The sequence below is a fragment of the Ornithodoros turicata genome, chromosome 2 (genome assembly GCF_037126465.1).
Source record: "Ornithodoros turicata isolate Travis chromosome 2, ASM3712646v1, whole genome shotgun sequence".
NCBI lineage: Eukaryota > Metazoa > Arthropoda > Arachnida > Ixodida > Argasidae > Ornithodoros > Ornithodoros turicata.
Window position 1 is genome coordinate 31420488 of NC_088202.1, and position 25192 is coordinate 31445679.

A 25192-nucleotide genomic window follows, 5' to 3' on the forward strand; every position below is an offset into this window, starting at 1 on the left:
GAACCTAAGAATGCCATTTTCTTAAATACCATGAAATTTTCTCACAGAAATGTTTCCATCTTTTTTATTCACGTGGATATACAGTGCAAATTCTGGTTATCAAATGTCGGAACTGAAGAAAACCAACGCAATAAGTAACTGAAATCAGAAGTGTGAGAAATGAATGGCACCCTCTGTTGTATTTGTTTGCCTTTCTTTTCTGTCCTATGATCTTCACATTCAGAAATCCGCAAGTACGTTTATTAGCAGGTCACTCTTTATGCCAAGCACCCACGCCAAAAGAGATATAAAATTTACGGTACCAGCTAGTTCATTGTATGGTACCCTTGACCTATTTTTACAGCGTATAAATATTGTCACGAAGCGAAATGAGTCGGCGAGTCGGCGAATAAACAGCGAACGGTTTATTAGATTACTTGGTAGCAAAACACAAGAGTGATAGCTCTCTGAATACAACTGAGTCCAAAGAATGAATGCTCCAGCTTGGAGCGCACAAGCATTTAAGCGTCGCGCCGAAAAGTCTAGAAACAGCACATGCGTTTGCCAGAGAGCAGGCGATGTGTCTGGAAGCTTCTTGCTTCTTCTTCAGCATGCGCCGGGATGAGATGTACCGTTTCGTGCCTGCCGTGGAAGTTTCGCGATGATGATTCGTGGCATTGCCCCCTCCGTAGACGGGGCATCGTCTCGATGCCTTTTCTTCTCCTTTTTTTTTTTTTCATGATGTTTCCTTCCAGCCAGTCTTCAGCGCTACCTGCTGTAGTACGGCTTGAGTCGAACGACGTGGACTATTTCAGTCCTCGGCGGTCGTCGAGAGGGAACGCTGCCCTCAGGTACGACTTCGTAATCCAGGTCTCCAATGCGTCGAAGTACTTTGTAGGGACCGAAGTACCGCTTCAGTACCTTCTCGCTCAGGCCACGTCGTCGAATCGGCGTCCAAACCCATACCAAGTCGCCTGGACTGAAGCGTACGTCTCGTCGGCGCAAATTGTATCTTCTTTCATCGACGCGTTGTTGTTGACCAATCCGTAGTCTGGCCAGCTGGCGGGCTTGTTCTGCTCGCTGTGTGAAGTCCAGAGCGTCGTTTTCCACATCACTGGGTTCGTGGGGCAGCATCGCGTCCAGCATAGTCGATGCGTCATGGCCGTGTTCAAGGCGGAACGGTGTGAATCCCGTTGTATCCTGCACAGCCGTGTTATAGGCGAACGTGACGTAAGGCAGTATTTCGTCCCATGTCTTGTGCTCGACTTCGACGTATCGAAATCATGTCGGCAAGGGTTTTGTTTAGGCGTTCGATGAGCCCGTTCGTCTGCGGATGGTACGCCGTTGTCCTCCGGTGAGCGGTGTGGCTGAGTCGAAGGATTTCTTGTGTTAGCCTGCTTGTAAATGCCGTTCCCCTATCGGTGATTAAGGCGGTCGGAGCTCCGTGCCGTAGTACGATGTTCTCGATGAAGAACTTCGCCACTTCTGTTGCTGTGCCCTGTGGAAGTGCCTTAGTCACAGCATAGCGTGTCAGGTAGTCGGTGGCGACGACTATCCAACGATTTCCGAAAGACGAACGTGGGAAGGGCCCGAGTAGATCCATCCCAATCTGCTCGAACGGCGCCGACGGCGGTACGATTGGCTGAAGGTACCCAGAAGGCCGTACCGGCGGAGTTTTTCGTCGTTGGCATTCCCGGCACGTCCTTACGTAGTGGTGCACGGTCTTGGCCGGTTTTGGCCAGTAGTACTTTTCCCTTATACGGGCCAGTGTCCGGCTGTATCCCAAATGACCTGATGACGGTTCGTCGTGGCAGGATTCAAGAATCTCGATGCGCACGTCCCCAGGCACAACGAGAAGCCACGTAGCGCTTTGTGGTGCGTGGTTTTCTTTGTAGAGGACACCATTACGTAGGGAAAAACTTGGGAGTGATCTTCTGAAGATGGGTGGAACATTGTCGGCGCGGTCCTGCAGATAGTCGATGAGTGTCTTCAATTCGGGGTCGTTATACTGCTTGGTAGACATGGTAGTCGCGCTCATTAGACCGAGGAAGGCGTCGTCGTCCTCGAGGCTGTTGTCCTGTCGCTGGAGTGGTGCTCGGGACAGGCAGTCGGCGTCGTTGTGTTTTCTTGCTGACTTGTAAGTGACGGTTACGTCATACTCCTGTAATCGGAGGCTCCATCTCGCTAGGCGTCCTGAGCGGTCCCTTAAACCAGCCAGCCAGCACAGAGAATGGTGGTCTGTTACCACCTTGAACGGCCGTCCTTACAGGTAGGGCCGGGCGCAATTTTGTGATGGCCCATATGAGTGCAAGGCACTCTTTTTCGGTCGTCGAATAATTCTTCTCTGCCTTGGTTAGCGTTCTGCTTGCGTAAGCGATGACACGTTCGACGCCGTCGTGAAGTTGAACGAGCACGGCTCCTAGACCATCGTTGCTTGCGTCGGTGTGTATTTCTGTTTCGGCGTTTGGATCGAAGTGGGCAAGCACGGGTGCGGTCTGTAGCCGCGTCTTCAATTCATCAAACGCCTGTTGCTGGGCTTCACTCCAGATAAACCTGGATCCGTCCTTCGTGAGGGCATTCAGGGGTGACGCAATTCTTGAAAAGTTCGGAATGAACCGTCGGTAGTAGGCGCAAAGGCCAAGAAAGCTTCGAACGTCTTTCACGTTAGCAGGAACACGGTAATTTGCGATGGCCGCCGTCTTCTCGGGGTCGGGGCGTACGCCGTCGCTGCTCACGAGATGGCCGAGAAATCTGAGTTCCTCGTAGCCGAATCGACACTTCTGAGGCTTCAACGTCAGCCCTGCAGTTCTGATGGCCTCGAGGACTTGCTTTAGCCGTTCAACATGTTCTTTGAATGTTCTTGCGAAGACGACAACATCGTCGAGGTACACCAGGCAGGTTTGCCACTTCAACCCGGCGAGAACTGTATCCATGACACGCTGGAACGTCGCTGGTGCTGTGCAAAGGCCGAAAGGCATAACCTTGAATTCGTAAAGACCATCCGGAGTGACGAAGGCAGTCTTCTCACGGTCCCGTTCGTCGACTTCAATTTGCCAGTACCCCGTCTTGAGGTCCATGGAAGAGAAAAATTTTGCGTTTTGAAGGCGATCCAGCGTGTTGTCGATGCGCGGTAACGGGTAGACGTCCTCCTTCGTTATCTCACTGAGTTTCCGGTAGTCGACGCAGAACCTGAATGTTCCGTCCTTCTTCACTAGTACCACTGGCGATGCCCACAGACTGGTCGACTGCTGGATAATGTCATCTCTTAGCATCTCTTCTATTTGCGTTCGGATCGTTTCTCGCTCTTTGCAGGAGACCCGGTACGGCATGCGGTGAATTGGACGGGCCTTTCCGTCGACGATGATGCGGTGCTTCGCAATGGGCGTTTGTCTTACTTTCGACGATGCAGCGAAGCAGTCACTGAAATCGTTGAGCATCTGGAGAAGGGTTTGCTTTTGAGTTGTATTGAGTTGAGGGTTTACGTCGAAATGTTGGGCCTCGTGTTCCGTGGTAACCGCGATGCGAGCAGTGTCCATCAGGCAAACATCCGTGGTGGAGTATTGGTCTACGATGACGGCTATCTTCGTGCCGTTCGCCAGGTGTTGTGGCTCCGGGCGAAAATTTTGACCAGGAGTTCGAATATTCCGTTTCTTACGGGCACAATTCCTCTTGCTATCCCAATTCCTCGTTCGAGGGGAAGTTTCGTGTTGCCTTCAGCCAACAAACTGCCAGTCGGTCCTCTCTCGCACGTAGCGGTCACAAGGACTGACGACAAGGGAGGCAGGTCGACGTGCTGAGTCGTCACGGCGGTTACGTCCGTGTTTGCGCGTTTCTCCGGGGTTATTCGTGCCCACCACTTGTCTTCTGCTGTTTCCGGCGTTTTAAAAGAGATAACTCCATTTGTGAAGTCGATGATTGCTTCGTTTTCGACTAGAAAGTCCATTCCGAGTATTACATCCCGTGGGCAGTTCGGAAAGACGGCAAAGCTGACGACGCACTGGATGTCACGCACTTGTATGACTGCCGTGCATCGGCCAGTCGGTGTTACGACGTGTCCACCAGCAGTGCCGATGTTAGGCTCATCCCACTTCGTTTGCACCTTGCGAAGCTTCTTAGCCAACCTACCACTTATAACAGAGTCGTCGGCTCCGGTATCGATTAACGCGATCATCTCATGGCCGTCGATGAGTATTTTCAGGTTATTGGTAATTTTTCGAGCGTCGTGTTGGTGCTGCGTTGCTGTTCGTCGAGTTGGAGGAATTGTAAGTTGTCGTCGGTCCGCAGCTTCACCTCCCGGAGCTGCAGTCTTCAGTTTTCCCGGTTAGGGCTGCGCCACACAGGTCGTCTTGCCGGTGACGGTGAGCGTGCTCTTCCTGGCGACCTGCTGCGGTGGGGGACGCTCGGGGACAGTTCGCGTCGCGAGCCAGCAGAAGCATTCTGCTGCCGTAGATAGTCTTCAATTGCGGCGGCTACTACCTGCGGCGACTACCGCGCTGGGGGTGGGGAGCGTCGGGTGAAAAACCGGGAAAGCCAAGTCGTCTGTAGGGACATCGGCGATAGACGTGGTTGGCCTCTCCGCAGTGGTAGCAGAGCGGTCTGAAGTCGGGAGTCCGCCAAACGTCCGTTTTGCGAAACGGCTGAGAGTGTGGCGGGACGCTCGGAGTAGGTTGGACAGACCGAGGAGGCGTCTAACGGTTTCCGTAGTACGACGGATGAATAGATGGCACGTGTCTCACAGCGGCAGCGTAGGTTGGTCTCGGTACTTCGGCTTCGGGGTTGGCGGTTGACGATGTCTGGATTGCCTGCTGAACCTCTTCCTTGATGATCGCACCAATCGAAGACAAAGGGTCTTGAGCCTTCTCAGGACACAGGAGAGCACGTACTTCTTCGCGTACCACCTCTCGAATCAGCTGTCTGAGCGATCCGACGTCGAGGCTAGCGGTCGTGGAGAAAGCCCCGTAGCCCTGGTGTCGTTCGTTTACGGTAGCGTGAGAGAGCAGGGTCCTCTCAATGCGGACGGCATCGTCCAGAAAAGCGCCGGTCGTGGCGGGTGGATCCCGGGACAAGGCGCGAAAAATTTCTTCTTTTACGCCCCTCATGAGTCGCTGAACCTTCTTCTCCTCTGATGCTTTGGAGTCAGCTCGCCGGAAGAGCCGCAACACATCTTCCACGAAGCCTGTAACGCTTTCGTTTGGCAGCTGGATCCGTCTCTGGAGCAGATGTTCAGCGCGTTCAGCTCGTTGTTGAAAAGCGAACGCCTCGCGGAGTTTGCTTTTGAAGACGTCCCAGGACGTGAGCGAAGTCTCCCGGTTCTCGAACCATGTCTTCGCGGTGCCTTCCAGGGAGAAATAGACGTTGACGAGCTTCTGGCCGTCACTCCAGTTGTTGAACTTGGCGATCCGCTCATAGTGGTCGACCCAATCGCCCACGTCGTCGTAATACTCCCCGCTGAATGTCTTCGGCGACCGTGCAGGGGCTATGGGCGTGGCAACAGGTTGCGCCACTTGGGTACTGGTCTCCGCAGTCGTCATCTTCTTGCGTTTAGGGGGTTCTAATGGACCGAATTCTGCAGGCAGACCAAGCTGTCGTCTGCTTTGTCGCAGTTGGTCTTCCAGGCCGTTGGACAAGGAATGCCCCGCACCTCCACCAGAAATGTCACGAAGCGAAATGAGTCGGCGAGTCGGCGAATAAACAGCGAACGGTTTATTAGATTACTTGGTAGCAAAACACAAGAGTGATAGCTCTCTGAACACAACTGAGTCCAAAGAATGAATGCTCCAGCTTGGAGCGCACAAGCATTTAAGCGTCGCGCCGAAAAGTCTAGAAACAGCACGTGCGTTTGCCAGAGAGCAGGCGATGTGTCTGGAAGCCTCTTGCTTCTTCTTCAGCATGCGCCGAGATGAGATGTACCGTTTCGTGCCTGCCCTGGAAGTTTCGCGATGATGATTCGTGGCAATATTGTGCTGAATTATGAAATCGCTGTAAAACTCCTGCATCCTGCACGGCATTACATTAAATGTGCTGCTTCCAGTTCTGCAGCGTTGTTTCTTCCTCACGTTCAAGCGAAAAGTCAAAAACAACGCTCCGAGACTTACTCTCACACAACCATTATTTCGGGGCCATGTCCTCGCACTAAATGGTCACGAGCATACTGTTGAAAACTATAGCGGCACATAGGGAAACCGACGTTGCATTTGCACCGGCCTTCTATTTCCAATAATTAAACGACACCTAATTAGAACATCCACTTCGGATGTAGAACATGTCATCCCTTATAACTGCAAAAATATGATTTCTCTAAGAAAAAAAAAACAAAAAAACAGGCCATGGACACGCTATATGCACCGCACCTACTAGAAATTAACCAGTGCTTGCTGAAAATATACTGGTATTTGTGTTTTATGTCAAGTAAGGCCCACATTTTCTTTTTGACCAGCTATGCCAGTGTGAGAGCTCCTACGCCAGACTAGCTAATTCCTCCTCTTTGTCCTCCATGTGGTCACATATATGTTACACTACAAGGAAGCTAGCTGGTACCACAGTACCAAACTGGTGAATTAACATGAACACAATCACATAGCAGAGTGAATAACAGCCACCATTATTGACTTAGTTTGCTTGGTCGATGGCAACTGAAGGTGGCATATTTATTTCCTAAGATTTTTTTTATTGGTTTGTTCCAGCTAAAAACAGAAGCCACACACTGAGCAGCAGGGCATAATAAAACCCTCCATAAGCATCACTTTCACTTTGCCTCTTTGGCTTTGGCAATCATGGCTTTGCCTCCACAAGCATGACTGACATAATTGCTTTGTGCCGTGATAAAGGGTACTATGACTGTGTTCGCAGTACCATTTAAAACGTTTGCACCTATAGGGCTAGATTGCAGCCCCCTATTGTGTGCAGATATTCTGATGCCTGCACAGCTGTAAGCTGTTCTTCCGGGTGCATACGTTGTGGCTCACTGCCAAAGAGATACGGTTGGAGAAGAAATTACTGGACATAAAGCACAGTGAGGCATGCTCCACCCAGGCCACAACGAGGTACAATTAATTTGAGCCACATTCTGTTAATGCAGGAAAAACACCTATTTCCACTGAAAGAAAGACTGTGGGCTTTTCTTCTGTTGTGGTTGAAAGGCACACGAGATCATAATAAATTGTTTCCAAAAGCTGTTACGTCGCATTTTGACATGATCTGAGCCAATATGGTCAGGTGATGCTATAAGATCTACAGAAAACACATGCCAGCATTCTCAACATGCTGTAGGAGAGGGTATGCCCTTGAAATGATGAGATTTGTTCACTTTCCAGATGACTTCAGGTATGTGAAAACAATCATAAATGTTGACAAAGCTGTTATGAAGCAGCGACTGCAACTAATCTGTAGAACTGGGCAGAACAGTTGAATGCAAAATTTGTTCCAAGTGTGCTATAGCGTCATACAGGTGGGATATGAATGAGCTGACGAAACATTTTTCTTGCGTAAGAACAAATACACCTGTGGGTTCTCAAAATGGAAAAGCAGAGCGTCGATTTTCGCAGGAGAGAGCCGCAAAGGCATCTTTTATTATTATTTTTTCTTCCTAAATGGCCTCAACTGACGAAGAAGCTGCAGCACATTATGGTGACATTTTTTTTAAAGAAAAATAAACCTGTAGATTTTCAATATGTTGCAGGAGAGGATTAGTTATACAAATAAGGGAAGATTTCTTTTAGACGACCTGTATGTGAATATGCTATCTAAAAACAAAGTAATTTTTTGCAAGTGCTTGATATTCTCAAACACATGGTTAAGCAAAGAATATAGAGAGGCTTGATATTTTTATGTGAAGCTAATCACAAGCAATCAGTTACAAGCATAAATAAACTGGGGCTCCTTCAAGAATGCTAATTTGTCAGAAATTTATTGTAAACTTGACCCGAAATGTGCTCCGTTCTTGAGTTCTCACCACGTCACCAGATTTATTTTCGTTCTACACACCCTTTGGGATGGCAGACCCGTGCTTCCCCTCTAACACCAGCCAAGGAAAGCGCACAAATGATATATATGTAGATGTCAGAAGGAAGCTCGTAAGGGACAACTTCATATTTCTGCACAGTTTAATGTGCCCCCATTGTTCAAGAAAACAAAATGATGATTTACATTCGATATATGCATCGTCTAAAAAATGCACACAAGTTTTTTCAGTGATATTTAAGAGAGTCAAGCTACATCTCTGGCTGGTTTTGGCTGGAATAGTCCAGGTTGACAGTTACACAAGCTGATGTATGTCAGCATCGAAAATATAAAGGAAAAAAGGCAATTTAAAATGCCTCACTCAATTTACTACTTTTCATAGGTTACACCTTGACAGGTGTTTTTTTATCCTAAAATGGTTTCATTGCCAAAATCAACGAGAATGACCGTCACCACATTAACAATTAACTTCCAACTGTATACCAAGTAATAACAAACATGTGCTTACTTTTTCTGCAATCAAGATGTGAATTACATCGTTGAGTTGCAGGCTTCAGTGAAAAATCACTGCTGAGTGAGTACGGCACAGCTAGTGACGAAACATGTGATTCCAGTGTCTTTCACCCTACCCCACGATTTCATGAGCAATTAGCATCAGAATCAATGAGCTTGCATGATGCACTTATGAAGGGTAATTTCATGTGTGCCGATAAACATACTGCAGTGCTAATTTAGAATGTAGTTTGTGGCTGTGGAGCACACTCATATTCAGTATGCAATGTGAACTAGAGGAGCATTTTCTGCCATAAACATTAGATGAGCGAAGACCCCCAAAAATGTAAGCACTGTTTACGTGCATTTGACAACCTGCATTTTTATTACTGAGAGTCTCTCTCCGTAGCTATAGGGAAATGATGCTGGCAATGTCATTGTGTCCATGTTTCTGTCTCCTGTTCTGCATTTGTTAATCTTTTTGTGTAGTTGCTGGATTTTAGCACAACAGCAGGGGTCAGCAATTAGAGAACATCCAGAACATGCAAGGCATACATTTCCTCATTCTCCGCATTCCTCATTCAAGTAACGTTGAAGAAGTAACCATGCGAAGAAACAATACAACAGTGAAGCTGGCTTCAGTACACTACAACATGTCACATGAAACAATATACAGTATGCCTCAGTGTTTCCCAAACCATGTGTCAGGACACCCATTGAGGCCGCGATAGCCCAAACGGGGCCCAACAGAAAGCAGATGAAGTGAGCGCATTATGCCACAAAACCAAGGAAACTATCTCTCTACGACTGCATTATATTGAAGTTGTTTTATAAAAATGCAAGTTCAGTTCAGCGCACAATCAGTCGGGAAACAATCAGTCGGGAAACTCGCAGCAATGCTTTCAATCAAGTGTGTCGCAGTATTCCTCACAGTATCATGACGAGACCCTGGACCTACATCAGACACTACTTGCACGCAGTAGTATAACATTCAGATTTATTTATTTATTCCGAGAACCCCAAGGGTCTGGAGGACATTACATGGGGGGTGGGAACTGGAGCATAAGATACATTTACAACTTGATAGAAACAAACAAGCAAGCAAAAAGAACAACACAATTAGCAGTAAGTAAACAGGAAAATAAAGAAACGACGACAGTACAAACTTATATGAAAACAAGTATTAAAGAGTGAAACAGGGAGTTCGTTCACATGAGTACAGATAATTAATAACCATGATAAGGGGGAACAGAAAAATTTCATAGCAACTGGCATACAAGCGTGGTGGTCTTGTGGGTGGAGTGAACGGGATAGGGTGTTACAAAATACTGTACGCTCGATAATAGTTGTGACAGGTGATGGGAGGTTGTTCCATTCGATGGCAGTTGAACAAAATAATGATCTGGATAATGCATTGGTATTACAATGAAAGCGTCTGACCTTAGTAGCGTGGTCGATGCGAGGAAAAATGACACTCAGGCAGGTGATGGGCGATTGGTGCGGTGGTAAGATGAAAAAGAACCTATGGAAGAGGGCTAACTTGGCAAGACGGCGACGATGTTCGAGTGAGTCGAGATTGAGATTTGATTTTAATGCGGTTACAGAGGTATCGAATTAGTAACCGTTGAAAATGAAACGGGCAGCCCGATTCTGGATGGCTTCTATGGCGTCGCAGAGATACTTTTGGGGAGGTCCCCAAATAGGTGATGCATATTTCAGCTTGCTTCGTACAAGAGCCGTGAAGGTTAGGAGCTTAAGATGGAGGGTGCCAACCTGAGGGTGCGTCTAACAAAGCCTAGGGAGCGAGAAGCGTTAGTTATTATGTGGTTGATGTGCTCGTTCCAAGTTAGGTTGGAGGAAAGGTGGATTCCAAGATATCTGTAAGAATCTGCTCGGGTTAATGTGATATCACTTAGAGTGTAGGGGAAGGGAGGAAGACAGGAGACCCGTCTTCGAGAAAACGACAAAATGCGACACTTTGCAGTGTTCAGGGGCATTTGCCACACATTGCACCAACGCCGGATTAGTGCGAGGTCGCTTTGTAATGCTAGTTGGTCAGAAGGAGAGAGGATTTGCCTGTACACTACGGAGTCGTCAGCAAAGAGACGAATCGTGGAAGATATCCCTGAAGGAAGGTCATTTATATAGATAAGGTAAAGGAGAGGGCCGAGGACTGAACCCTGAGGGACACCAGAAGGCACAGGTACATTTGGGGATAGGTGGTTGTTGCAAGTAACAAATAACGTACGATTAGTCAGAAATTGGGCAATCCAACGGACGACATACGGGTCGAGGTTAAGCAGATAGAGTTTGTATAGAAGCTTAGAGTGCGGCACCATATCGAAGGCCTTGCGAAAGTCTAAGAAAGCGGCGTCAGTCTGATGATTATTGTCCGCGTGGAGGAAGATGTCGTGAACAAAACTGGCTACTTGAGTTTCACACGAAAAGAGCTTTCGAAACCCGTACTGCAAGGGATAGAAGAAGCATTTTTCTTCAAGGTACTACGTTGGAGTATGCGTTCGAGAATTTTACATACTATAGAAGTGAGTGAGATGGGGCGGTAGTTATTAACGATGTGGCAGCTGCCTGATTTGTGAATAGGGACAATCTTCGCAGTCTTCCAGTCCTGCGGTAAAGCAGAATCTTGGAGTGACTGAGTAAATATGCAACATAGAATCTTGCTGGAAATAGATCTCATGTTGTATAGAACCTTCGGGTTAATAGAGTCCGGACCAGCACTTGACGACAGCTTAAGTGACTCAATGATTTTACAAATGCCATGACTGCTGATATGAATGGGGACAATAGGTGAGGAGGCGACTACTGATAACGGAGTTTGGGTGTACCCGTTATCGGTGTTGAAAACGCATGAAAACAAGGAAGCGAAAGCGTTCCCAAGCAGCACAAAGTACTGAAAGTCGGGTGCAACAGGGGTGGACGGTATGTGTCTTATCAGTGTTCTTTAGTTTCACGAGTTTGTTCAAGGCCTTCCACTTACCCGTCCACCCCTATTGCACTCGACTTTCAGTACATTTTGCTGCTTGGGTTGGCGCAGTCGTTGCCGGCGGGTGTCAGTTAGACTGATAAGGTGGGATTTTGGCGGAGATAAAATTTTTCAAACTTGTTTTGGTTTATTCGTTAAGACAGACGGGAGGTCGATGGTAAAGAACTATGTTTCACTTCCTTGATCGAGCGCCTGTATTCCCGTTCACAGTAGTGAAATTTAGCCCATGATACATCGTCGCCAAGACGCTTTGCCTTCCTGAATAAACGCTTTTTCTTGGTTAGCAAGATTTTAAGACTTTTCGTGAACCAAGGATTGTGATCATAAGATTTCACTCTTATCTTTGAAACATTGTACTCGGTAAGGTAGTTTATGTTGTCACGAAAGAGGGACCAGTTATCCTCAATCGAGTGAGGCGAGGTGCCATGAAAGGAATTTTCATACAGAGCTTCAAGACCCTCGTCGATGGATTGGAAGTTAGCTCGAGCGTAGTCGTATATGGTTTTATCGTTGAATTTACGAACATTTGGACGACTTGAAGAGATATCGAAGAAAATGGCCTTGTGGTCACTGAGACCATCAGTGACATGCAAAGAAGTGATGTGCTCAGGATGGGAGGTTAAAACCAAGTCAAGGGTTGACTGTTTGGCATGAGTTATTCGAGTAGGATGTGGAACGACCTGCGATAGATTAAATGTAAGGCATAAATCCACAAACAGTGTCCCTTGTGAACTCCGGGAAAGATTGCAGTGGAGCAAGCCCCAATTTATTGGCCGTATATGTATCAGGGCAGATTTCAAGCTTCCTGAGCGCGCACAGACGGTGATCTCAGTTGTCTCGCGACATAACAGACGGAGAAAGACACCGGCTGTCACACACAGAGCCATCCCGAAGGCTATGCCCATCTTTGTTGATGCACCCACGAATCCACAGGAAGACTGCCGAAGCTCTCTCACTCGTATTAAGTACCTGTAGCTTGAACTACAAACAGTTTAGTGCACACCCCACAAAACGAGAACAGCTGATTGCTGATTTCATGGGCGCGGCCATGCGAGCCGAGAAGGACAGTTACACAGAGGAGCAATTTTAGGTAAGTTCGAACGTGGCGCCAGTCGTCAGCGCAACAATTTCCAGAGTGAACCGAGCTCGATCAGCCCAGATAACGCTTTTTGCTTTTTTCTTTTTAGTATTATTTAGTATTATTTTTGATTCATTTCCAATTCTAGTTCCAATTCCAGCTCAACCGCTCAGCGCGCTGACACTAGTGCTACGTAGTCAATAAATCTCTCGCTTCCTCGCTTCCCTAAGGAGAGTACTTGAAGTATATTCGTGTTTTGTGATTCCTTTTTCCCTCTCTACGTTCCAGAAACGTACGGTTTCTGAGCCGAGAGAATATAGTTGCGAGCGCATTTGGCATACAGAAGTATCCCGTACCGTGAAGACCACCACCCCAAACGTGGTTGCCACGGTTTCGGTTTTGTCCCATTTACATGTCAAAATTCAGGGATGGATATATTAATACATGTACGTGTTTCAAAATTTTTAAACGTGGTGTGGATTTTAAATAGGACAGTCTCCCATATCGGTATCTGGCTTTTATTCAAGTTAATTTAATTGATTAGTCATCCTTATTAGTCATTATAGTCTTTCTTGGAAAAGATACGCGCCCGTAGAACTCAACTGTGAAAATGACGTGCTCTCGTGACTTTTTATAAAGATTTGCCCAAGCTGAAACACACACACACAAAATAAACGGGGTGCCACAAAGGCATACTTCGTGGTCGTAGCCATTTTTAATAGATATTTTTTAAATAGAACAAATAGGAGTACGTGTACACTAGTTTCGCACTTACGCTTATGCGAGTGGAGGAAAACCTTATCTGCAAGGTATTTTGGCATTCTAATTTCCATAATTGACAGATGTATTTTTTTATGAAGCTGTTTTTCTTTCTTTCGAGAAACAGAAAGAGCAGAATTGCTGGCAGTCGGTTTAGATATGAGATGAATCCTTCATCTGTATGCTTCAAATTACTATCCACAGAGGTGACATTTGTTTTTAGTGCATCGTTTCAGGTTTTCCATTATGGAGATACCTCGCTCGCACTAACCCGGAAGTCGGCAAGGGGGAGCGAGCCCTAACGGAACCTAACCTAACCTTACCTAACCTGAAGGAGAGCACCGCGGGACATGAAGTTAGAGATTGAGAAGTACGGCATATACGAAGAGGGAAAATTCGGGGGGGGGGGGGGGGGGCAGAGCCAGCACCGTGAAAACTTGAGGAGCGGTGGACTGTTCCCCTTGCCCCCACATTCCGATTTATACCGAAACTAAACAGGAGCAGCTTTCCAAGCTCGGGCTCCGGAACAAACAGACAACCGTAAAAAACGATAAACAAAAAAAAAACAAGAAAGAAAAAAGAGGAAGGAGGCACAAAAAAGGTATATTCGCTTGAACCGCAACGGGACAACAAACATTGCAAATACGTTTTTCTTGTGCCGGCCATCGGCATATAGCAGCCTTTATGAACCCTGATGTGGATTACAGGCCCAAATAATGACAAATTAACAAGCAAGCATCTTCGCTGCTCAGTTTTTGGTGTTTTACGTCGTTTGAAGTGCAAATTGTTGTACCTACCACTAGCGCCACATTCGCGTTCAAATTGCTCCTGTGTTGAACTGTCCTTGTCGGCTCGCATGGCCGCGCCCATGAAATCGGCAATCAGCTGTTCTCGTTTTCTCGAGTGTACACCAAACTGTTCACAGTTCAAGGTACAGATACTTAATCCGAGTGGGAAAGCCTCGGCGGTCTTCCTGTGGATTCGTGGGTGCATCAACGAAGATGGGCATAGTTTTCGAGATGGCTGTGTGTGCGACAGCTGATATCTGTGCGCTGAACTGAACTTCTATTTTTTTAAAAACAACTTCAATATATTGCAGTTGTAGCGATGTAGTTTCCTTGGTTTTGTCGCATATTGCGTTCACTTCATCTGCCTTTTCTTTTCGCCAAGTGGTGTAACCACCGCTTTGACTATTGCGGCCTCCCTAAGGTTTATGTGTCAGATTTGGAAACACTGATATTGTTACATGTGACACATTGTAGTGTACTGCAGCCAGCTTCACTGTTTGGCTGATAATTTGCATGGTTACTTCTTTAATATTATTTGAATTACTTTCATCTGATACTGTACCATTAAATCGGATGGGAATCCATTATGGTTCAGAATTATTTTTCCTTTGCAGTGTTCCCACACTGATCTTGGTGACAAGTTCGTTCTCTCATTAAATTCCTTTTGAGTTGTATTTCACACCGCTTGCAGCATAATGTGAGAATGAGAAAACGTATGCTTCAGATGTTCTCAGCATCCTCTACAGCAACTGCTCTTGGGCTTAAAATCCAGAAACTACACACGAAAAAACAAAACAAAAACAAAAAGCAAATGTAGAACAGACGACATAGCAAAAAGGACACGACAAAATGATTGGGATTGTGTTATGCTATACATTTGTGTGTGTGTGTGTGTGTGTGTCTGGTTCTGCATTTTGGTGAACATGTGCCATGTTGCCGGCACCCTTGACCTCTTGTCACAAAAATAGCCTCAGACATAAAAATGCAGACAAAAAAGTAGAGAACTCCAACACTTAACATAACAAGAGAGAACAAAGATAGGGACACAGGAAGCTTCTAGAGTCTTGGCACATACGCGTGACCTTTCGGTTTGTAACAAAAACCGTGGCCCCTCCCATACTCCCACACTCTCTCCAATACGCAATATTCCCATCTCCTTAAATAGCGACCGGTTGTGCAATCAATCTCTCATTCAGTTTGGCATTGATGATGTCCGTCGCATGACAGATGAAACGTCTGAGTAAACCTTGTTATTTTGTTATGTTAAGTCGGAGTTCTCTACGTTTTTGTCTAGTTATGTCGTCTCCCGGCTTTTGGAGTATTTTTGCATAAAGATGCAGGTTGTGAGAAGCACAAAAACACTGTTTACATTGCTAACATGTCTATCACAAGACATGTGAAAGGATTGCTAAATTAAAATTCAATAATACAAAAATGACTCTGAAATACATAATTCCAATAGAAGGGAGAGTAAACATTGGAATAACAGGTAAAGGTAAAGCACTGAAGTGTTGGCATTCTTCTGATGTGTATGATATACTGCTCTATTTAACCCATGACACATATGTTGTCAAACATTAACTTCTTGCATTCAACATCAAGATGCTATACCTATTCCATGTAAGCGACTCGTCTTTACACGGTCACATGGCACACCATTCTGGTACAAAGATTTTATATCTCTGCTTGTTGGACATATCAAGCAAATAATGTGCCAAAATTGTGTTACCTACATGACATGCTGCATCTGTTGAGATATGTTACGGGAGAAATACTCCTGAAGGGATTAAAGGAAGTGCATACGAGTACATATGCTTTGCAAAGTTGTTACAAAGTTCTAAGTAGTTGTGTGTGTGTGTTGTGTGTGTGTGTTCCAATGTATGTTCGTGTTGAATTGGCAAAGCATTAGTCATCTCATAACAAAGTGATGAAAGAAACTAATGAGAAATGCGAAGCTGCAAGCACTGTTGCATGACCGTGTTTGACGCTTTTCACTTTGCGTACCGCGGACTGACTATGCTCAATGAGTGGTTTACAGTGTTTATGATTGATGTAGGCCATGGCAACTACCGATGAACTTTGCAGAGTGTGCAATGATATCTTTTGTGAACAAGACAAACCTCAATATATTCCCATGTAATTTTGATCCTACAATTAATTGAGTTGAGGGTTTCAGGTATTTAGGTGTGCACCCCTCTTCTCATATTTAGTGGAAATTTTTTAACATTTACGGAACGCATCAAACAGTAAATTGATCAGGGGGGTATAGCTCATTCTCTTTTCGTTGACTTCTCTAAGGCTTTTGATTGTGTTAACCACAAAATTCTTCTTTGTAAACTAGCCAAATATGGGATCACTGGACCTGCACTCAGCTTAATCAAATCATATCTCGAGGATCGGTCTCATATTGTTAGATGCCAGGACGTTCTCTCTCAACCTTCACTGTGCCACAACATTGGCGTGCCACAGGGGTCCATATTAGGTCCACTCCTTTTCTTACTTTATATAAATGATCTTCCTGAGCAATTAAAATTTTCGGAAGCATTTCTATATGCAGGTGACACGACTTTATTGTTAACTGGCAACGATATTAATAACCTTTCATTGAAATTAGAGGAAGACATTAATAATCTAGTCTACTGGTGTCGTACTAATAGATTACATTTGAACGCGAGCAAAACAGTGACCATGATTTTCCACTCGCATAAACGTAATGTTAGTACGCCCACTTCTTTATCCATCTTGGGAGATCCATTGCAGTTTCGGCAAGAAACTAAATTCTTAGGAGTCGCATTCGACAGCCATCTTCGATTTACGTCCCATATTAACGCTATCACTCGCAGGAGTTCATACTGTATCAGCGTACTCGTAAAAACCCGACATTACTTTCCGCCGTCCATTCTGCTTAACTTGTACTATTTATTTATTTATTTTATTTTGAGGGTACCCATCAACGACCGTGGGGTCTAACGGATGGTGCACCAAGACACAGGGAACACAATACAAAGCATAAAACAACAAACAGCAAATAATGAAATGTTAAGGGTTAAACAGTTCTCGCGTTGCCGTTAGGAAGAGAAGATTTAAATGACGAGAATGAGAAGAAAAAAAATGTCAATATCATAATTCTGGCAGAGAGTATTCATGGTGCGCTGCAAGCGAGATATAGGTGCACAGTAATGGGCCATATTTTCATGAAAAACAGGTTGGGATCGCAAGTTACGCAATGGTAGATGAACAGACACCGAAGATAACAAATCGGGGCAGTCAATGATGCCGTGCACAAGCTTGAAAAGGAAATGACAGTCGCGCAATGTCCTTCGATGAGCTAAGGTGGGTAGGTTAAGTTTTTCAAGAATGTGCTATGCTTTCATACACTCTCATCTGACGTACTGTGCTTCTGTGTGGGGTTTAACTCACAAAACTCATCTTCGTGCTCTTCAGGTAATTCAAAACAGAGCTATCAGAATTACATTTGGGTTACCGTTGCTCGCTCATGTCCCATATCATGAAATTCGTATTCTTACAGTTCATGACATAATATCTTATAGTATACTAAACCTGACCTACCGTATATTACAACTTAACCTCACTTTGCCAAAAATAAATTTTCTTCACCTTCGTTCAACCCGGAGTACTAGGGCAGGAGCTGGAGGTCTGTTGAACCTACCTACGTGTAATACAAACTATGGGAAGCTGTCGTTTTTGTTCCGTGCAGCTTGCGAGTGGAACCAACTAACACGTGACATAACATGCATTCGATCTTATCCGCTATTTAGAAACAAACTAAAGCATGTGTTATTCCATAATGCATCTCGTTTGTAACCACCTTCGTTTCTTTGTATCATCTATCTCCGTTCCACTTGAATTTTTTGACGATGATATAAGTGTGTCGTACTATAGCATCTGTATCATCATCAAGTGTATTGTATCCTCTTAAATTGTTTTGATCATTGTGCTCTGTTATAATACCTTCATTTTGCGATTGATGAGGAAACTTTAACCGGGAGTACTCCCTCTGGTACCTCTATGTGTATATTCATCTATGTATTTTCATTTGTTTTAGTAAAATAAATAAATGTCAAAAAATGTCCTACCCAGCCGTCCCCTCCAGATTTCACGTTTCTCTGATGAAGCGTTTTCCACCACGAATCGGTTCCATAGTTATGACGACCTGGAGCATTAGTGACAGCTCTGGGTGGTCGTCCGTAGCAAAGCAAGTACGATAACTTGATATGGATTTCATAACGCGCACTATCACTATATCGATGTTCGCACTTCTTTCTCGGACAAAGACGACGACGAAAAAAAAAAGGCGGATGCAGGAAGGATGTAGTTCCCTGAAACCTACCTTACTAAGCCTGTATATGACAATCGCAGATTCTAAAGTATGCGGCACCGGCTCGAACAGCTGCGGGTCTTCTCTGATCATCTTTGCATCCTCCGCCGTGATACCGACGCCAGCAAAGAGGCCCCAGTAGCTCGGCTGTAACGTGCGCAAAATACAACCTGTCAGTGTCTAGAAAACTTATTGCCCGCTTAGCAGGCATAGTTACAAGTACTGCAAGTATCGTTTTGTTAGATGTTGAGGACGCATTAAGCAGCAAATCCAACCGAGGGAGGGATCAAGTCCTGAGAACAGTCATTTATCCAGACCCCCACAAAGGGAAGGCGGGGGCTTTGTTCTTTTCGCTCAAGACACCTATCCGCAATGATACATACAGGCGCAGATGCATACACCCCCTGTGCTTGCAATTCAGGATAAGCCACTGTCTTTATATTCCATGTAATAGGTTTCATAATAAAGGGACAGCTATTCCTAATCTGTAATTCCATCAGCTGCCTCACTGGGTTGTGCATTGCCAGCGGTAAAAATCTATGTAGGTGAAAGAGGGACAGGTGATAGGAAGGAGAGGAAAAGGTCACCGACAATAGCACAACTCTGACGGGTCAAAGATCATACCACTACCCAAAGCTACTATGTCGCAAAAGTAACCATCCTTATCGGTTCACACGCGCGCACACACACACATCCTCTGCACGTGCACTGCGACACTTTTCTATTCCTCAAGTTCACACAGGATAGCACAATGGATGCTAGAGCTATCTTTGGCAGTGGCTAATGAAAGAGAGAAAAGAAGACACACAACATTACGCCCAAGAAAGTTACTGGATAGATAGAGTGAAGCTTAAGTAAACTACTCAACAGCTGGGCGATTTCACGCGAAACGATCCAGCGGACCTGCTAGGCTCTCAGAACGCTATCACAAATTTTTCCCATTTTTGTGTTACCAGTCCCTAACAGTGCAAAACGACACACCACGAAACGTTTCTTCCCAGATATCAATGTGGCGGGTGCTAGACACGAGCTAAGCTCGCAGCGCTGGCGAAAACCGTGCCTGACGTGAACGGCAGCTGCGGCTCATAGAAAGCACCTAGAAGTGTGCGGTTTGCTTTTGCGTATAGAGGAAATCATGTTCTACACGGCGTCGGAAATCCCGGTTGTCGTGCTGTAATTGGTGCTGGTATACACCGACAGTAAGTTTCCCAATTTTCCTCCTATTTCCCAATATTTTTTGTGGAAAATCACACCATTAAATTTTAATGAATATTTTTTCCTTATAAGGTCTCATGGAATACTTCAACGGGAAAAATCCCAAGACACGTTACTTTCGTAGTCATTGCAAATAGGGAAAGTATGCGCTTTTTCCAACATTCGCTACGATCGAGCGTAGAACACGCAATGAGGAGGTCGGGAGAGACTACAACATGTTAAAAAATCTTTTAATATGTTGAGGGTGTTTTTTTTCGTATCTAAGAGAGAACACTTTTTTGTAGTAGAGGGTACTACAGCCACAGCGACCCACGTTGCATGTATTCGGTGGGGTGCTCCGGATTTGGTTCTTGGGCTTCTGTTTTAATTCTGCCTATTTCCGATTTTTGTAGTTGGTTTCCAATATGACAACCATCGGGAACAAAGCAGCATGGCTCCAATTGAGCGCTGTGGAGTTCCAATTCACTAGTATGAATATTAGACGCGTAAATACATGTTCACTTAATCAAAGCTCCCTTCAACTGTCACATTTAAATGTTGAACAATTCAGCAAAAATATTAACCGCGAAAAGTCCCGGGGTACAAGCAAGAAATTACAAAGTTGCAGGAAAAGACGAACATACAAAAACGTCATATTTACATGACAGAACTACAGGAAGCGACGGAATCTTATGTTGGTGGTCCTTCGTCCATGCTGTACTAAGTTCAAGTGAGGCTCACAGCTAAAGCCCTGCACCATCCGCGGACGGAAGCGGATATCCGCAAGAAACTTGCGGGCAGGTTCGGATGAAATATGGACGCTCATTGTGATCTGCGGATCGGACACGGATTGTGCAGGATCAAGAGCGGATCGGATGCGGATAAACCGCGACATTGCGCCATCAATTTTCTTCACACTACGCACCGAACACAGAGTACAAGGTGAACGCAAGCCGCTCGCGCGTGTGGGAGAGATCTCTGGCGTCTCGAATCGAGGTGCGCGTTCGGCGCCGATCCTGTGCTCCACTTGCAATAAATTCTACCTATTCCATTTGTTGCAAAACGTATTACTGTGCTTGGTGCCGTGTATTCTTGCTTGGCAGCTAAATCTGTGCTTGCTGTCGTGTACCCTTTGGTGGCATCATGGACACTCAGGACCTGTCCTCGTTGCAAAAGCTATGCCACTCCGGTGTTTTCACTGTCAGAACAAGAGAGAGGAAGTCGCCGGTGTGGATGAAGTTCGGCGACAGCTGTTTTTGTTAAGATTTTTTCTGTGCTGTTATGTGCTGACCGGAAATAACGTTTATTTCCTGGAAAATTGGCTGGATATCCCAAGGGGAAAAACAACATCGGCACAAAGTCGGCCCAATGTACGGTATCAGACTAAAAGTTGTCGGCCCGACCTACGTAAAAGTGACCGGGCCAAGGTCGGGGATTGACATTGACCTAACGCGGCCCGACTTAATCTGCTGGAGGTTGGGCCAACGTACATGGCCCACCTAAACGACATAGGACGAATGTAGTGTCAGCATAAAACTGAGATCGGTTGCAGCTCGGGGTCTCGCTGGCTTCACCTTGGCTAGCAATCTATTTTTATTGGTGGGCCAACCATGGGCCACACACTCATAGAGCAGCAGGCCCGACGTTGGATAGACGTCATTCATTGCTCGTATTTCCCGCAACGGACAGTGAGCAAGCCGTTCCAAAGCACAAAATTTTTCCACACTGGACACGGCGCTTCAAAGTGCAAAAAAAAAAAGAAATAGAGAGAGAATCATAAAAGCTCGCAATAGGCCCGAGACCACTAGAATCAAACAGCTCACAAAGAAAAGCAATTGCATGTCTCTCCTGAGGAAGAACAGATATACATAGGTTGTCTCGCGAGCTTCCACAAATTCGAGAGTCCTGTTTGTCTGTTAGTCAAAATGAAGGGTGAGATGTCTAATTTATTAATTCGATGCGTGCACAAGCAACACTGAAATGATGAATTGCTTGTCGTATTAACTGATCATGAAGATAGCATATTTGTTTCTTACTGCTTTTGATTTGAGACATTCACTTGGCCCATCGAAGGTCGAACTTATGCACTGCTACACGATTCCACGTTACCCTCTCCCCAAGGCGACATACCGAGATCGGACCAAGCTTGCCAAGAGCTTGGCCTGCCAACCTAGACGTGCTTGACAAGTGCTTGGCCAACGAGCACGTGTCTTGGTACGGAACTGTCCACTGGCCGACGGCTTGCCAAACCTCGCTCTGCCTATCACTATGCAACATTGCGCCAACACTGACTGGTCGAAGGGGTCGTTGTTCAGCTGTCATCCGACTTTTTGCCAACCGTGGGCCATCGGTCATTGCTGGCTTGGGAAATCTCGTGATATATATCGCTATTACAGAAAAAAGAGCGGCTGTGCGTTATTTTCGGTGAATCTCTTCCTGATGACCACCCGATGTTGGCCAGATCATGCATGCCAAGGCTTTAACGACATGGCGGCAAGGTGTCAGGCCGTGTTGTGGGGCCAGCGTGCGTTGGCCAACACTCTGTTAGCGACATTTGACGACGATGAAGTCGTTTGCCCACCGACTGCCGATGGCCGGCCGATCATCGATAGTTGGCAAATCCCCTTTGGGATATCAAGCCCAGAAACTGAACTATAGCTGCGTGCCGTGGGAGACGCGGATTTTGCGGGTAGGATGCGGATGTCAAACAGCTCATCCACGCAGGGCTTTAGCTCAGAAGACAAAAGGTATTACTTAGACCTGGCCATCACCGCTAATCCCCAATCTCCATCGCCGGCACCGTGCACACCGGAAACAATGCCGTAAACTTAACCACCCAGGATTGCAATACGCGTGTTATGCTACAGAAGAAAGACTGTGGTAACCTTGCAGAAGTCTGTGCCACAGCATATTGCTTGCACATTGAAACCCAACTAGACCAGAAAAAATTGGAAATAAAAAGAATTAAAACAGGAGCCCAAATACAAATATAGCACCCCACCGTATACATGCAACGTAGGTCACTGTGGCCGTAATACCCTCTACTACAAAAAAAAAAAAAAAATCTCTTGAATACGAAAAAACACCCTCGAGATTTTTAAATATGTTGTAGAGGAAGGCTCGTTCAATAAAACTTTATAAAATAAAATAAATAAATTTTATGGTTTGATTTTTCACACACAAAAAATCGCGAAATAGGAGGAAAATTGTGAAACTTCCGGCCTGTGTATACCAGCACCGATTAGAGCATGACGACCGGGATATGGGACGCTGTGTAGGGCATGGTTTCCTCTATATGCAAAAGAAAACCGCACACTTCTACGTGCTTTCTATGAGCCGCAGCTGCCGCTCACGCCAGGCACTGAAAAGGTTAGCCAACTGTAGAACACGAACCCCCATCTTCTGGATTGCTGGCCCAGGCCTCTACCGATTGAGCTAAGCTAACACACCTAACCAACTACTTCCAAGGGTGCGTCATTTGAAAGGACAAACCACATCGACCCACTCACTCACTCATCCAACTTTCACTCTTACATGTTTGTCTCACTCATGCACACATTCATACGACGGGGCGACGCAGCGGCATCTGTTTAACACGATGGAAAGTGATGTTCTGAGGCTGGGACACAGGAGAAAGGACAAACACAAAGCCTCAAGTGCCTCCAACGACTTCCTGTGTCCAACAGCTGGCTAACCTTTTCTGTGACTTCCTTCTTTCATTGTTCTTGGGCACTTTTGATGCTTTGCGTTTGTCCTTTCTCCTGTGTTCAGACCTCAGAACATAACTTTCCATCGTGCCGCATGTCGTGAAAATAGCTATGGAATGTCATAATGACCGTCGGTAGTCACAAAACCACTATATGACACTGTTTGAAGCAGCGGTAGTTCCATAAAAGCAATTTATGGCACATATAATGAAAATAGTCATGAAATGTCATAATGACAAGAAGCAGTCATAAATCACCTCATGCTACTGCGAAAACCAGTGGTTGTTGGATTAGTAGTAATAAGCTCATATACATTTCCGTAATCATGAAAGTCATAGTCATGACGATTTCCATGACGGAATAATACGGCATGCATTTACACGTGTCGCTTGGATTAAATTGGGTAGCGCATCGATTAAATTGGTTGGTGATTAGATTAAGTTGGTTGACCACTAGATTGAATTGGGTAGCGCTGAAATTAAATTGAGTGACCAACGGATTAAAATAAGCGAGAAACCCTATAGTCAGTTGTTTATACGGTAATGTTATTTAGTGGTGTATTGTGCAGAAGGCTTGAAAAAGCGAATACGCGAATACACGAATAAACGGCAAGTCTGTCCCTGATGGATTTGCATTTTAAAACGACGGGCTATTGTACCCTTTTTTATACTTTCTGGTCCAAACGTAAAGCTTTTGAGAGTATAGAAAAACGCACTAAGTGTCGACTTATAACCTCCAACCTCGCACAAGGGTACAAGAGATGTATGTAAGGGCTGAATTAGCATATTTATACTTCATCCAGTGGCGTCACTTATGGTGGCGCAGGGGGTGCGGTCCGCACCAGGTGACGCGACGGAAGGGGGTGACGCGCTGTACCAGTACCGCCACTTCCTCCCGTTCTCTAAGGCACGATGACGCCAAAAAACATGAACAACCCTCTGCAAGCACGTGAGTTTTTTTTTTTTTTCTGAGTGTAGTGTATTGTTGTATATCGGGTACAGCTTGATATATGGTACGTTGTAAGATATGGACCGTACACTGTTGCAACAGAACTTCACAACATAGCACGCTCCTAGTTAACCATCATGCCGAATTATATCGTATCTATCGTTTTTTTTTTTTACATGGGAGGAGGCGCCTATGCCTACCTAGGACACATTATGCGTGCCCCAGATAGGCGTCTTCCCTTGTTTCGATAGGCGCCTTCCCTTATGCCATGTTTTGGCACAGAGCGTGCTATGTGGTGAGGTTTTGTTTTAACAGTGAAAAGTGAGACGCAGATCGTGGAAATCCGATGAGAGGTAATGGTGTTTATATATGGAAGTATGTTCACCTCATATCAGTATCAGTATCAGTGGGCGAAACAAGGATCAGCCGTGCGTGTGTGGGGGGGCCGGGGGTCGTATCGAGCCCCCTCCTACCTTGCGAGGTCTGGCCACGCCACTTCTGGTATGTCATGATTTCACAAAGGCAACAAACGTTCTCACGCAATGTACTATTGAAGCTACACTGAAGGCTTGTTGAGCTGAGAGGTCAATACCAAAACCAGAGCTTAATTACCCGGCTAGTCACACACTGTTAATCGGGCGATACAAGGGCCCGTCATTGCGGTACCATTATCTGTAACCGTGTCTCACCATAACTATAAACCACCACGGCTTGGGAAAGCTGTAGCCGAAGGGCCAGACATTCTTGAGGTACCAGGCGGCGGAGACGCTGGTGAAGCATGATATAGCTAGAGCCAAGCACACCTTGCCTAACGTTAGCTTGTAGAAACTCTCATGGGTCGTGAAGTTGTCCCACGTGATACCGACACCTGCAACACAACGCGGAATAAACGGTGTCCCGAAAACGGAAACACGAGGTGTGCCAACTAAATATGGAGCATGAGAA

General features: G+C 45.7%; 1 protein-coding gene across 1 annotated transcript in view; it reads right to left on the bottom strand.

The window, feature by feature from the left end:
- LOC135383299 (phospholipid-transporting ATPase ABCA3-like) overlaps positions 1 to 25192 on the bottom strand; it is a 165424-nt gene that overhangs the window by 120647 nt on the left and 19585 nt on the right. Inside the window, exons 7-8 of the mRNA XM_064612815.1 lie at positions 24937 to 25115; positions 18411 to 18545 (exon numbers count right to left, since the gene is read on the bottom strand). Coding sequence (XP_064468885.1) covers positions 18411 to 18545; positions 24937 to 25115 — 314 coding nt within the window. The remainder of the gene's footprint in view (positions 1 to 18410; positions 18546 to 24936; positions 25116 to 25192) is intronic.